This window comes from Babylonia areolata, chromosome 22, assembly GCF_041734735.1.
Source record: "Babylonia areolata isolate BAREFJ2019XMU chromosome 22, ASM4173473v1, whole genome shotgun sequence".
Classification (NCBI taxonomy): Eukaryota; Metazoa; Mollusca; class Gastropoda; order Neogastropoda; family Buccinidae; genus Babylonia; species Babylonia areolata.
In genome coordinates, this window is record NC_134897.1 from 2,464,480 (window position 1) to 2,480,957 (window position 16,478).

Here is a 16,478-nt window from a genome sequence, read left to right on the forward strand (position 1 = left end):
TTAGATATTTTGTTTGAACCAACATGTTTTAAGATTAGATTTGAAAGATTTGATTATTGTCACAGTGTCTGATACTTTGTGGTAGAGATTTCCAAAAACCACGGTTCGCAGTCTACACATGTATGGGGACTTTGTAAAGCGGGATATTAAACATGCGTGTGGCAGACGAAGAAAGCGGATGGGCGGGATGAATTATAAATCCTACCAGGTCAGAAAAGTGGAAGAGTGTAGAACGCTGACCATTGTGGAGGTGTGGGCTATAGGCCGGCCATTTGATTGGCCGGACAGACCTCAGCAGTGATCAGGATCGGTGTCCGGAGTCAGGGGAAGGGGGGACCGGGACACGACCCCCCACCCCCCACCCCCCTCCCCCTAATATGGCCTAGCACCCAGAACACAACACAAAGTCTAGTGGAGGGGGAGGGGGGGAGGAAAAATCTCGATTTGTATAATTATGGAACTCGAACCCATGGACTCGCGTTACAGCCGGGCACATCACCACAAGACCACCGCTCAACCTAGTAACCAAACACTGTGACACAGACACAGCAGAAGTAGCCAGGTTGATAAACGATGGTCCAGGAAGCGACAGGACTCCTGGCTTGAGTCATTATACACATTGACCACCCTCCCTCCCCATCCTACATTCAGTACAATTCTCAGTGCCACGTTTTGGGTGAAGGAAAATTTAGATCCTTCGTGCAGCATGCATTTTGTGAAATCACATCATTTCACGGTTAGAAGACTTGACTCCGGAGATGTTCGGAATCAGTAAAGAAATTCAACACACACACACACACACACACACACACACACACACACACACACACACACACACTTTCTCGCCTTTCAGTAGTAACCAGCTTCTTTAATCCAAACAATAGCTTTCAAAGTATCCAGAAAAGCAGCGCCTGTGCGAATCAGTCATCCAACCGATGTCCCCCAATCATTTGACAGAACGAATCAAACAGCGCCACGTTCATTAACACGGGAAACAACTCCAGGGTCAAGGTCATGGTCTCCAGGGAGCAGCCAGGTAAATGACAGACGAGCTCAGCTTACCACAGCAGCGTGCCCAAGAAGTAACTCTCGCATGTCGCTCTGTTAAGGGAGCCTTCGATAGGCCCCCCGGATTTCTTCAGCACAGACACAGTCTCACCGACCCGCAGCTCCACAACAGCCGAGGCCATTGCCTGGTTGTAGTAGTAGTCGTCAAAGGCGTACACTGAAGACAAGGCCTCTCCGCTGACTGTGAGACTGGCGTAGGTGTGGGTGTTAGCTCGACCGGTGATGCCTGTCTGGAAGAAGTAAGTGCCGTTTGTGGGCACCGTGAAGAACCCAGTGGACGTGGAGTAAGCATTGTCCGCGGTGTGGTGAGACAACACGTTGAACACGATGTTGCTGTTGTCGCTGGGACTGACAGTGCCGGACACACAGGCGTGGAAGTTGACAGGGGAGTCTGAAGGAACATCACACACCAGTCTGAAGAAACGTCACACACACACCTGGCTGAAGAAACATCACACACCTGTCTGAAGAAACATCACACACACACCTGGCTGAAGAAACATCACACACCAGTCTGAAGAAACATCACACATCACACACCAGTCTGAAGAAACATCACACACCAGTCTGAAGAAACATCACACACCTGTCTGAAGAAACATCACACACCAGTCTGAAGAAACATCACACACCAGTCTGAAGAAACATCACACACCTGTCTGAAGAAACATCACACACCTGTCTGAAGAAACATCACACATCACACACCAGTCTGAAGAAACATCACACACCTGTCTGAAGAAACATCACACACCAGTCTGAAGAAACATCACACACCAGTCTGAAGAAACATCACACACCTGTCTGAAGAAACATCACACACCAGTCTGAAGGAACATCACACACCAGTCTGAAGAAACATCACACAGCAGTCTGAAGAAACGTCACACATAAATCTGAAGGAACATCACACACCAGTCTGAAGAAACATCACACATCAGTCTGAAGAAACATCACACAGCAGTCTGAAGAAACGTCACACATCAGTCTGAAGGAACATCACACACCAGTCTGAAGAAACATCACACCAGTCTGAAGAAACATCACACAGCAGTCTGAAGAAACATCACATACACCTGTCTGAAGAAACATCACACACCAGTCTGAAGAAACATCACACACCTGTCTGAAGGAACATCACACACCAGTCTGAAGAAACATCACATACACCTGTCTGAAGGAACATCACACACCAGTCTGAAGAAACATCACACACCAGTCTGAAGAAACATCACACACATGTCTCAAGAAATATCACACATAACTCTGAAGGAACATCACACACCAGTCTGAAGAAACATCACACACCTGTCTGAAGAAACGTCACACACCTGTCTGAAGAAACATCACACACCAGTCTGAAGAAACTTCACACTCCTACCGTTACAAAGGGAAGAGGGGGAGATGGTAACAAAAAAAAACAAAAAAAAAAAAAAAAAAAATGCGGCTAAAACACACACACACACACACACACACACACACACGAAAGAATAAGCCGAAAGCAAATCTGATCCAATCGCACCACTGACCAAATAAGTGAAGTAACTTTCGCTCAACTCACTGAAGCATCCAGTCTTCCAATCGTTTTACACATTACATGCAAGGTACAATGGAACAAACCAGGAGAATGCGAATGGTTTATTCATCAGGCCATGGCCCCCCAGGAAGGGGTAAGTGAGCAAAATTAATACTACTACACAATAAGCAAGAACAAAACCGAATTTCAACGAAATAATACCATAAATGAGAAACAGTAGTTCGTGACATACTGAGAGGTTACGACTCATCTAAGTTTGAATGCTTTAAACAAGAAACACGATCAATTACGCACGTCACGTTGTCTGGTTGGTGACGTCAGAAGACTTGGAATAATGGCGCATGGATATTTGCTATATTTGGAAGGAAGAAACCTTCGTCAAATTTCACTGAGGGTTGGACAGTACAAAACAAAATGCTCTACATAATGGACAAACCAGATTTCTATCATTATGTTCTCCATATATGTAATAATGCACAACCGAATCGGACACACCTAAATTTTGTCGTTATATATTTTAGATGTTTACCCGTATTGAGAATTAAATATCAACAAAGTAAGAGAGAGAGAGAGAGAGAGAGAGAGAGAGAGAGTATTTTACAGCAATGTATGAATTACCACTCAGCTTATATCACAGAATGACATAAGTTTGCAGTTGGGCCAACAGCAAAGAGAGAGCTGTATTATCAATGGTTTATCCATTGCAAAGGGAAATCATGAACAGCGTAGTCTTGTGAAGGGATATGACTCTCAAACTAGGAGACAAAATTGCGCTGGCTCTCAGTGCTGCAGCCTTGGGGGTTATTTGGCCTTTGGGAACCATCCTCACGCCAACTGTCCTAAAACCCTCTTGGTCGAGAGTGTAACTTGGGCAAGACACTCTCCACTATAATCAAATTCTGGCCCAAATAGTCGGGACAGCAGTTGCCTCCTCTGCTGTTCTGGTGGTCATGGTCGGACACGACTGACTATCATACATGAACTACGGAAGACAGAGATCCCTCAAGGCGCTGTCCTACCTGGCGTCAAGGTGCGGAAGTAGCTGAGCTGAGACTGCAGGGAGGAGGTGGTGTTGTCAATGTCAGTCCAGTGTGTGTTTAGGTCACTGGACAGGCTTGCGAACTTCCCTTGGGCAGTGCTGACGGCGGATAGTTCTGACCAGAAAGAAACGTGCGTTGTCGGTTTATGCTGCGAATCTCTCTCTCTCTGTCTCTCTCTCTCTCTCTCTCTCTCTGTGTCTCTCTCTCTCTCTCTCTCTCTCTGTCTCTGTCTCTCTCTCTCTCTCTCTCTGTGATGGTGATGAGAAACACTTTTTTTTTCAGTGCAAAGCTTATGATGAATTGCGAAAGATTTTTCTTCTTTTTTGACTCACTTGTTTTTGTTTTGTTTTTGTTTTTAATTGAGTGTAGCCAAAATGCTCGACATTGTTTCTGCTTTATCGTCTGAGGATGAAATTATAATTCGATCGATTCCCAAATTTATTGCAAAAGCACAACAAATAAGACAAGGATTTGTTATCAAAGGGCAACATAATGTATTGGAAGGTAAACTCTAGTTGACTGAGTGATGATATGTTCTGGATTGAGAGTTGAGAGTAACTGAAATGGCATGTGTGAGAGGGTGGTCGATTTATTTATTTATTTATTTATTTTGAAGTGTCGAAGTGATACATTGCATATATATCTATATGGTGACAGTGTTAACAATCTTTCTTTAACTGCCGTGTCTAAAACTGTTAGATCATAGAAACTATTGTAATCTGCTGACGCAAAGAAATACACCCTTGTCAAAAGACCTTTGCAAGCAATGACAATATAAAAAAAATAAAGAAGTTTCAAATCTCTCTCTCTCTCTCTCTCTCTCTCTCTCTCTCTCTCTCTCTCTCTCTATTTGATTGTTGCGCTTTGATTTCCCAGTGATTTTTCAGAAGTGCTTTGCGTAAATGTTGATTGTAACGCATCAAAACGCAGTTGCTTACAAAACAACAAAATTGGTAGGTATTCGGTACAACAACCTACAATAAGTGGATGTCACGCAATATGTTGGTACTTGTCTTTTGTAGGAATTATGAAGGCAAAGCTTTGCGTTCTGTTGATAAACGAAAGTGGAAGATTCAATGACAGTTTCAGTTCCATGGTGACGTCAAAGCGTGTGGACTGATCGATAAACATTACACCTCATCTGCTTTACAGACTGAAGAGGAACAGATGCCTGACGTGCCCATAAACCCAACACGTTGGTCAGGCCTTGAGAGTCAGCCTGGGGTCGTGTCGGACCTGAACACACATGAAATAGAATCAATCATTCATGCTCACACCGCCCTTTGTTTTCAGCACTGATCTGACTGCACATGAGATCGCCACACAGGCCCACACTGATGCAGCTATCCAGACCTTCACTTCATTGTGTGGGTCCAGAAATGTTCACGGCTTTGAATGTTTGGAATGGGTAACCCCCATCCATGTCATCTGATGCCCCCCCACACAAAATATTGTGAAAATATTGATTGCATTTCCAAGGAACGTTTAACGGTTAGAGCACGTTTTAACCCGCTGTTTAGTAATGAAACCTTTTTTGCCTCCAGAAATTACGGAACACGTGTTACCAGTTTCAAATGTTAACATTTTTTGGAAAAAGTTACATATTTCAAACTGTTCTTTATTAAAGTTTAAATAGTCCAGTTGGTTGTTTATTGTAGGTCCCCACATGAACCTCTTTCCAAATAATAATATACAGAAGTAGTGCATACAATATTTGATTATTGATCTTTTTTTTTCTTTTTTCTTTTTTTTTTTTGTCCTAATCCCGCTTCCCCCGTCCCGCCTCTCACACACACCCTTCCAGTATTATGTTGTTGTTGTTTTTTCTTTCTCCAATCACTGACACTCACCCTCTCCATTTTAGATTTTGTACTTTATCTTTTCCACATTCTGTTCTCTCTCTCTCTCTCTCTCTCTCTCTCTCTCTCTCTCTCTCTCTCTGTCTGTCTCTCTCTCTCTCTCTCCCTTTCTTAGCCCCCTCCCCCCCCCCTCCCCTCCAACCTCAACCGCCCCCCCTTTTCATTCGAATATACAGAAATGTCGATTTCTAATTAATAATAACAATCATCATTATGATAGAAATGATAATAATCCAAATAATAATAATAATAATAATAATAATAATAATAATAATATCATTTATTTTCAGTCTAATATCATCATGTTAGATGAACAGACTACAAATAAATACGTAAATGAACGAATCTGATAAGCTACAGAAGGTTACTTGATGATGCTAATCTGCTCCTTTTTCTTTCTCAAGCTGATGTAGTGTAGAGTATATAGATCAGTCCGCACACGCCGACACTTCCTTGAAACTGAAATAAACCAGGTCAGTACATTGTGTGTGTTCTGCGAGGAATGCTGACAATGCGTTGCCCGTTTGGGTGTGACTTCGTGTCCACAAGCTGTACACGCTTGGAAGACAAACGTTGTGTCCTACTTGTGTCCAAGTCCGAGATCGTGGCATTGGCTGCCAGGTGTGACCTTTGCAGCGTGTCGAGGTCAGAGGTCAGGGAGTCAAGGTCGTGTCTGAGCTCTCGCAGCAGCGTCTGGTAGAAGGTTGGCACTGACTCGTTCCTGGCTGAAACAAGAACAGAGGACTGCAGTTCCATTCAGTTCCGTTTGATTCTTTCATTGCTTTCTTATTGTTGTTGTTTTTCCTACGATTCCAAATGTTCGGCTTCATAGCATTGCTCACTGCATGGCACAGATGTACAGAAATAATGTCGTTCTAATCTCTGCACCTCTGTCAATCCCCGTTGTTAATAGCAGTTATCTTGTAAAGTACAATCACTTCATTTTTTTTTTTTTTTTTTACAGCAAAAGCAACGTTTTATGTTCACGTATGTTGACATATTATATAGACTGAAATTTTACAACATACTCAAATTGATAGATAGATAGATAGATAGATAGATAGATGTTAACACGTGGCAGCTGCTGGCTTCGCGCCACGACGAAGGATGCCAGAGTTGTGTTATTACAATGCAATAGTCACTTTAGAATAAATAAACAAAAATACTCTGCCCACACACTGTCCACTCATAAAATATGTTAATGCAGAATTTCATTTTCGTCTTCAAATTTTCGTCCTAATGTGTTTCTCTAGGAAGGACAGCAGGTGAGGGCAGGTGTGGATAGATGAGGACAACAGGTTAGGACAGGTGAGGACATGTGAGGACAACAGGTGAGGACAACAGGTGAGGACAACAGGTGAGGACAGGTGAGGACAACAGGTGAGGACAACAGGTGAGGACAACAGGTGAGGACAGCAGGTGAGGACAACAGGTGAGGACAACAGGTTAGGACAGGTGAGGACAACAGATGAAGACAGGTGAGAACAGGTAGGGACAACAGGTGAGGACAACAGGTTGGGACAACCGGTGAGGACAACAGGTGAGGACATGTGAGGACAACAGGTGAGGACAACAGGCTAGGACAACAGGTGAGGACAACAGGCGAGGACAACAGGTGAGGACATGTGAGGACAACAGGTGAGGACATGTGAGGACAACAGGTGAGGACAGGTGAGGACAACAGGTGAGGACAACAGGTGAGGACAAGTGAGGACAACAGGTGAGGACAACAGGTGAGGACAGGTGAAGAAAACAGGTGAGGACAAAAGGTGAGGACAACAGGTGAGGACAAAAGGTGAGGACAACAGGTGAGGACAACAGGTGAGGACAGGTGAGGACAACAGGTGAGGACAACAGGTGAGGACAAGTGAGGACAACAGGTGAGGACAACAGGTGAGGACAGGTGAGGACAACAGGTGAGGACAACAGGTGAGGACAACAGGTGAGGACATGTGAGGACAACTGGCGAGGACAACAGGTGAGGACAACAGGTGAGGACAACAGGTGAGGACAGGTGAGGACAACAGGTGAGGACAGGTGAGGACAACAGGTGAGGACAACAGGTGAGGACAGGTGAGGACAACAGGTGAGGACAGGTGAGGACAACAGGTGAGGACATGTGAGGACAACAGGTGAGGACAACAGGCGAGGACAGGTGAGGACAACAGGCGAGGACAGGTGAGGACAACAGGTGAGGACAGGTGAGGACAACAGGTGAGGACATGTGAGGACAACAGGTGAGGACAGGTGAGGACAACAGGTGAGGACAGCAGGCGAGGACAACAGGTGAGGACATGTGAGGACAACAGGTGAGGACAACATGCGAGGACAACAGGTGAGGACATGTGAGGACAACAGGTGAGGACAGGTGAGGACAACAGGTGAGGACAGGTGAGGACAACAGGTGAGGACAACAGGTGAGGACATGTGAGGACAACACGTGAGGACAAGTGAGTACAACAGGTGAGGACATGTGAGGACAACAGGTGAGGACAACAGGTTAGGACAGGTGAGGAAAACAGATGAAGACAGGTGAGAACAGGTAAGGACAACAGGTTGGGACAACAGGCGAGGACAACAGGTGAGGACATGTGAGGACAACAAGTGAGGATAGCAGGCTAGGACAACAGGTGAGGACAGGTCAGGACAACAGGTGAGGACAGGTCAGGACAGGTCAGTATGACATATAAGGACAACAAATCAGGACAACAGGTCAGGACAACAGGTGAGGACAGGTGAGGACAACAGGTGAGGACAGCAGGTGAGGACAGCAGGTGAGGACAGCAGCTGAAGACATGTGAAGACAACAGGTGAAGACAGCAGGTGAGGACAACAGGTCAGGACAGCAGGTGAGGACAGCAGGTGAGGACAGGTGAGGACAGCAGGTGAGGACAACAGGTCAGGACAACAGGTGAGGACAGCAGGTGAGGACAGGTGAGGACAACAGGTGAAGACAGCAGGTGAGGACAACAGGTCAGGACAGCAGGTGAGGACAGCAGGTGAGGACAGCAGGTGAGGACAACAGGTGAGGACAACAGGTGAGGACAACAGGTTAGGACAGGTGAGGAAAACAGATGGAGACAGGTGAGAACAGGTAAGGACAACAGGTTTGGACAACAGGTGAGGACAGGTGAGGACAACAGGTGAGGACAGCAGGTGAGGACAGGTGAGGACAACAGGTGAAGACAGCAGGTGAGGACAACAGGTCAGGACAGCAGGTGAGGACAGCAGGTGAGGACAGCAGGTGAGGACAGCAGGTGAGGACAACAGGTGAGGACAACAGGTTAGGACAGGTGAGGAAAACAGATGGAGACAGGTGAGAACAGGTAAGGACAACAGGTTTGGACAACAGGTGAGGACAACAGGTGAGGACAGCAGGTGAGGACAACAGGTGAGGACAGCAGGTGAGGACAACAGGTCAGGACAACAGGTCAGGACAGGTCAGGACAACAGGTGAGGACAGCAGGTGAGGACAGCAGGTGAGGACAACAGGTGAGGACAGCAGGTGAGGACAACAGGTCAGGACAACAGGTCAGGACAACAGGTCAGGACAACAGGTCAGGACAACAGGTGAGGACAGGTGAGGACAGCAGGTGAGGACAACAGGTCAGGACAACAGGTCAGGACAGGTCAGGACAACAGGTGAGGACAGCAGGTGAGGACAGGTGAGGACAACAGGTGAGGACAACAGGTGAGGACAGCAGGTGAGGACAACAGGTGAGGACAGCAGGTGAGGACAGGTCAGGACGACAGGTCAGGACAGGTCAGTACGACATATAAGGACAACAGGTCAGGACAGGTGAGGACAACAGGTGAGGACAACAGGTGAGGACAGCAGGTGAGGACAACAGGTGAGGACAACAGGTGAGGACAACAGGTGAGGACAACAGGTGAGGACAGCAGGTGAGGACAACAGGTGAGGACAACAGCTGAAGACATGTGAAGACAACAGTTGAAGACATGGGAGGACAACATGTGAGGACAGGTGAGGAGTATAGGTGAGGACAGGTGAGGAGTATAGGTGAGGACAGGTGAGGACAGGTGAGGACCTAAGGACAGGAGGGCGGCCCGCGAGCTGTAGGAGTGCAGCATCCCGCTGGGGTCCAGAGTGTTGACCTCACAGCTGTACTCGCCGTCCGCCTCTTCGCCAGGTCGGTGCAGCGTCACACTACACAGCCCGTGCAACCATCCGAGGGAGGGAGGCGTGCACACACACACACACACACACACACACACACACACACACACACACACACACACACACACACACACACACACACACACACACACACACACACACACACACACATTCAATACACCATAAAGTCTTCTTTTTTTTTTTCTTGTGGAAGAAGCGTGTGTTCAATTACATCGCAGGGTTTGGGAAAGGTCTGCATGGTTCACAGGTACTTTAATCATCGTTAACGATAGTAAGCCAGATCAAAATAGTTGATCAATGCAACGTGACATGAATGGTGTTTTTCCAAAGACGAAGCACGCTGAATTTGTCAAACGGTACAGGATATGTTTTCTGGTGTGGTTTCCTACAGGCTTTCCTACATCAGATGAAATAGCAGGCCCACGTTGTAAGTATGTTGAAGCATCAATACGACCGCCTGCTTGTACAGTAGGAAAACTGGCCACTGCTGGTGATGATACCAGTTCCGCTGAGAGACAGAAAGCTCCTGACGCTTCTCTCTGGCCCCCTGATGGAAACCCTCTGCAGCAGACCCTCTGGCTGATGGTATGGCTGGTATCGGGAGAGACGTTGCCTACAGGAGGGGCTGTGTCATCGTTTTCTTCAGAGAAACATAAACAATCGCGGCCAGGTTTTCAAACTGAGCCTGCAGAAATCTTGGTATTTAAAAAGAACTCAGAACTGTGTTTGGTTAAACACTTGCAAGAATATACGAAGAGAAATGATGAACTGAGAGACACGATTAAAACCGTTGACTATTGTAATTCTCTTCTCAAAGGCTGTCCACATAATATTCTTCAGCGAATTCAAAAAATTCAAAACAATGCTGCCCATCTGACTAATCATATTTCTTCTTACCTTTGCACTCCACATTGGCTCCCCATTGAAGCGAGAATTAAATACAAAGTTGCGTGTCTCTGCTATTCTGCTTTCCACTCCGCAGGACATACATATCTTTCTGACCTTCTCAGTGTTAAAACTCCCGCAAGAAATCTCCGCTCTTCCTCTGTTACCTTTTAACTCTCTCCATACGAACGGCGAAAGAGACGACGTTAACAGCGTTTCACCCCAGTTACCATCATCAAAATATTGCAAGCGGAAGGCTCTTATACTGAAGAGGTGAATGTTGACAAAGAATACTACAATTCTGACGACGGAAGCTAAAGGTTGGGTCATTCAGACACCCACTGGACATCTGAGGGGTCTGTGTAGAGGAGAAGAGAGGACTGGCCGTACTGAGTGAGTTACTTGTGTCAATACAAGAACCTACGATGAACGTTTTTTTTCTTCTTTGCTGCTCACCACATCTGGAACAACCTTCCTCATCATACCCGTGCATCTGATTCTAATTCTGCTTTTCGCTCATCACTAAAAACTCATCTTTTTAAAACCTATCTATAAGCACTCTCAGCTTCCTTGTTCTCCAACATCACCCATGTCAGCTCACTTTGGATGTATGAAGAATGGGAAAGGGAGAGTGTGTGTGTGTGGGGGGGTGGGGGGGGGGGGGCATGGGGGGGAGGTGGGGGGGAGGGGGATGGGGGGCGAGGGGTGTTGAGAAAGAGTGGTCATGAATGGAATGATTTATGTAACTTGTAGTATTTTTCTTTCATGTAAAGCGCCTTGAGCTCTTAGAGAGAAAGGGCGCTATATAAATGTACATTATTATTATTATTATTATTATGATTATTATTATTATTGTTATTATCATTATGTGTAGCAGCACATGACAAAGTCAAGTCAAGCATGTAGTCGCTGTGTGAAGGGCGTTCTTATCAAGGCTGGAATGGGAACAAGCACTCACACCAGTCACAGCACGTGGACAGCTGGCTGCCCAGCAACAGCCCAGCCAGGAATCAGCTTCACTACAGGGCTGGAAGCTGCAGGTGATGGATCTCTCAGTGATAACATCTTCATCAAGTTTTACTAAAGACACACGCCAAAAGGCTTTGGACAAACGCTTCTGGTCGTTGATCTCAATGATAAACGACTCTCTAATACGGCTGTATGGTTATGCTGGATCAAGATTGCAAGAGTGGAATGTGTTTCATTATTGTCTGATTTGTTTGTCAGGAAGGCATGAACATGTCAATTATATACTTTAACTGTGTAATTGAAGACTACTCTTTGTGTGAACTCGGATACTGAGAGCCCACTAGGTGCTCTGAATCATCGCGTAACATCACGTGACTAAAGCATCAGGCGCGTTATGATCATAAAATCAAAACTACCCTTACGGTGGGGCGTGCGGGTGTGGGGGGGGGGCATTTGGTTTGAATCATTATGAGACTGTTGCTAGGAGGAGTGGGAAGGGGAACGTGCCTACCTTTGCAAATGTCTCATGGTCATGGATTGAAAGGACCCTCTCGTTTTTTTTCATTTCATCAGCGCAGTGGACACTCACCCAAAACGTTGACCACCCTTAGCTCTGCTCGCCAGTCCTCACGTCACGTCACGTCACGTCACGTCACGTCACGCCACGTCACTTCCCCTTCCTACCAACAGTCTCATGATGATTCAAATTCAACCTACCTTTCCTACCGTAAGCTCAGTTACATTTTATGATTAACAAAAACCCATGTCTTTTTAATAGCAGATGCTGACAAACACGTAAAACTAACATCAGAGCCTAGAGAGAGAGAAGGAGAGAGAGGGGGGGAGAGAGAAGGGGGGTAGACAGGGAGAGAGAGAGGGAAAAAGAGAGGCGGAGAGGGAGAGAGAGAGGGGGAGAGAGAGAGGGGGTAGACAGGGAGAGAGAGAGGGAGAAAGAGAGAGGGGGTAGACAGGGAGAGAGAGAGGGAGAAAGAGAGAGGGGGGAGACAGGGAGAGAGAAAGAGGGAAAGGGAAAGAGAGAGGGGGAGACAGGGAGTGAGAGAGGGGGAGACAGGGAGGGAGAGAGAGGGGGGAAAGAGAGAGGGGGAGACAGGGAGGGAGAGAGAGGGGGGAAAGAGAGAGGGGGTAGACAGGGAGAGAGAGAGAGGGAAAGAGAGAGGGGGAGACAGGGAGAGAGAGGGAGGGGAGAGACAGGGAGAGAGAGAGGGGGAGAGAGAGAGGGGAGAGACAGAGAGAAAGAGAGGGGGGGAAAGAGAGAGGGGGGAGACAGGGAGAGAGAGAGGGAAAGAGAGGGGGAGACAGGGAGAGAGGGAGGGGGAGAGAGAGAGGGGAGAGACAGGGAGTGAGAGAGGGGGAGAGAGAGGGGGGGTAGACAGGGAGAGAGAGAGGGAGAAAGAGAGAGGGGGGAGACAGGGAGAGAGAGAGGGGGAGAGGGAAAGAGAGAGGGGGAGACAGGGAGTGAGAGAGGGGGAGACAGGGAGAGAGAGAGAGAGAGGGAAAGAGAGAGGCGGAGACAGGGAGAGAGAGAGGGGGAAACAGGGAGAGAGAGGGGGAGAGAGAGAGGGGGTAGACAGGGAGAGAGAGAGGGAGAAAGAGAGAGGGGGAGACAGGGAGAGAGAGAGAGGGAGAGGGAAAGAGAGAGGGGGAGACAGGGAGTGAGAGAGGGGGAGACAGGGAGAGAGAGAGGGAAAGAGAGAGGGGGAGACAGGGAGAGAGAAAGAGAGGGGGAGAGACAGGGAGAGAGGGGGGGGGGCAGAGAAAGGAGGCAGGAAAGGAGAGAGGGGGGAGAGCGAGAGAGAGAGAGGTGGGAAGGGTGTCACAACGCTAACGCACAGCAGAAAGGACGCGGCAGGCCCAGACGGGTCATAGTGACCGGAAACGGAAGCACCCAGCTGCACCCCCAGCGCCTCCGCGACAGGAGAGTGCGTGGTGACGTAAGAGGCCAGCGGGACATGGGAGTGGTCGCTCTCTCGTGTCTTGGTCACCTGGATCGTGATCACATCGGCAATAGCAGTGGCGGGCGGCGGGCGGCAGGTCAGCTGAACGTCTTTGGTGACACCCGTCAGAAAGGCTGCTGGGAGGATCTCAAGGTCGGCACTGCCGCCTGCTGCGTCAGCTGAAAATGATAGATAGATAGATAGATAGATAGATAGATAGATAGATAGACAGATAGATGTACAAATAAATGAATAAATATTTTGTAAATTAAGAAAGAAAGAAAAAGTCCATCCGTCTGTATTGCGTTTACATGTCCAAACTTTCCGCCAGGAAAGTCATAATTATGCAGCTCCTCAACGCTTTGATTATATATATATACCAGGGGTCACAAGTGCAAAAGCCTTGACCAGAGAAACGAAAACAAAAACTGCGCATACTATGTGATGAAGTTGCGTTGTAAAGACAGTTAACTTCCCATGTTGCTGTTTGGAAGATTTTCGTTTAGTCAGAATTGTTTTGGGCTCACACACAACAAACTGTCTATATGGTGACCCCGCGTTTTGGTTGTCTATATGCCTCTCTCTCTCTCTCTCTCTCTCTCTCTCTCTATATATATATATATATATATATATATATATATATATGATAGTCAGTCGTGTCCGACTATGGCCATCAGAACAGCAGAGGAGACAACTGCTGTTCCGACTATTTGGGCTTGAATTTGATTATAGTGGAGGGTGTCTTGCCCAAGTTACATCCCCACTCTCTCGGCCAAGAGGGTTTTAGGACAGTCGGCGTTGGGATGGTTCCCAAAGGCCAACTAGCCCACAAGGTTGCAGCACTAAGAGCCAGTGCAATTTTGCCTCCTGGTTTGAGAGTCATAGTCCTTCAAAAAGACAAAGCTGTAAATTTTATTTATATATATATATATATATATATATATATATATATATATATATATATATATATATATATATATATATATACTATTATATTTTTAATACTGGACCTGCACTTTTAAGAATTTCCACTGCTGATCAAGAATAAGGATTTTATTTTTAATTATTGTTTCAATATGTGCAGATTAATTCAGAACACGTATTTTAACTGCTTCCGAGAAAGCGGTGTGTCTAGTACAGGGCCTGTCAATTAAGAATTTGAAATATTATAAATGTAGCTACAGTAGTGTTTCTTATTCGGAAATAATACTTCCTAGTGTTTCTTCAATTACGTGTTGTCTTATTTTACTGTGTGATAATTCAGCCTGCTATGTTCTGTTCCATTCGTTTTGTCCTAGTCAGCTTAACACGTTTCGCTTTTTGACGTTTTGGTTTTGGAGAATTGTCATGTTCATGTGTGTGTGTGTGTGGGGGGGGGGGGTGGGGGTGGGGACTCGACTCCAGGCGGGTGTGGGGGGTGGGGATGGGACTGAGTGATGAGCCTCTCCAATGGGATATAATAATAATAATAATAATAATAATAATGGATACTTATATAGCACACTATCCAGAAATCTGCTCTAGGTGCTTTACAAAAACGCTTTTGATAACATAAAACATTATATCTATGTTACATACACACACCAAAATGTGACCACACACACACACACACACACACACACACACACACACACACACACACGCACGCACGCACGCACGCACGCACACACACTGCATACATACATTTTAACATACATGTGTATCTAACAGCTACCCTAACACATACACACACATAGGCAGGCACATACTTACATAAACACACGTACACACAATACACATTCATATACATGCATGTAGTTGTGGGCCTGCCACAACTGAACTTGATGCGAGGGAATCAGAATGACGGAGGTTATCAGGGAGCTTGTTCCACGTCTTTGGCGATTGAAAAGAAAACGATCTGTGTCCATAGGTCTTACTTCTGACGTGAGGTATCCTGAGAAGTCGAGTATCAGAGGAAGAAGGGATATATAATAGTATATTAGACAATTAGGCTAAATCATTTCCCATGAAAAATGTTCTGTCTGTCGACATCGAATTTCGCTCACAACAGGAAAAATAACCAATCATTGTGAATGCACTTCCTGAGAGGAGACAGAACAAGTCAAAACGTTTTATTCGGTCAGGTTTACTGTCACATTGATTTCTTTCTCACAAAGTCTAGCGCAGTTATCTGACATAGTGACACACTGTGACAGTCATTTTATCATTTCTTTGTGGACATAGGAACACGGTAGGCCGTGGAAGTTACACTGAAGCACACATCTGAATAGGGGAGCAGCAATTCTGCCAGGTAAAGGTCATCCATCTGAAATCACTGTGGCATTTTTTTTTTTTCAACGTAGCTCGCTAATCTGAAACGTTTTATCTAAAACATGACCGAATGGATATAAAAACCACTGTGTTTTTCCCTCATGGTAACGGTCTAATACACGGGCATCCAAGTTGTATTTCCTCGGGAAATCAGACAGCTGGTGTCACCCATTGTACGAGGGTCATTCAATAAATAAGGTGAATTTTTCGGTATAAGGACTTCTAATACAGATAGAAGCCTACTTTTTTTTTTTTCAACGTAGTCTCCCAGCACTGTCACACACTTTTCCCATCTGTGCATAAGCTTCCGTATTCCCTCAGCGTAAAAATCTTTGGACTGATGTCTCAGCCAGTCGCTCCAGGCCTTCCAGGACTGTCTTCATCCTCAACACTGCTCCGTCCTTCTTTAAACAATTTAGCCCACTTGTAGACATTTTTTCGGCTGAAACATGTGGCACCATACACAGTTGACATTCTCCTATGAATTTCAACTGGTTTGCACCCTTCAGCAACCAAAAACTTGATAACTGACCGCTGTTCAATCCTGGAGCATGCTTCTTGGTCGGCCATCTTTGTTAATCGCCAAAACTCTCAAAGTTTTTTTTTAATCTGCAAAACAAATTAAATCCATGTGAAAAAGAATTAAAAAAAAAAAAAGAAAAAAAAGTAAGCTTCTATCTGTATTAGAAGTCCTTA

The 16,478-nt window shown here is 46.0% G+C and overlaps 1 protein-coding gene across 1 annotated transcript in view; it reads right to left on the reverse strand.

Moving 5' to 3' along the window:
- Positions 1-826: 826 nt before the first annotated feature.
- LOC143297489 (uncharacterized) overlaps positions 827-16,478 on the reverse strand; it is a 17,803-nt gene continuing 2,151 nt past the window's right edge. The window contains exons 2-6 of the mRNA XM_076609887.1: positions 13,369-13,651; positions 9,554-9,672; positions 6,089-6,229; positions 3,625-3,759; positions 827-1,459 (exon numbers count right to left, since the gene is read on the reverse strand). Coding sequence (XP_076466002.1) covers positions 1,059-1,459; positions 3,625-3,759; positions 6,089-6,229; positions 9,554-9,672; positions 13,369-13,651 — 1,079 coding nt within the window. The 3' untranslated portion in view covers positions 827-1,058. The remainder of the gene's footprint in view (positions 1,460-3,624; positions 3,760-6,088; positions 6,230-9,553; positions 9,673-13,368; positions 13,652-16,478) is intronic.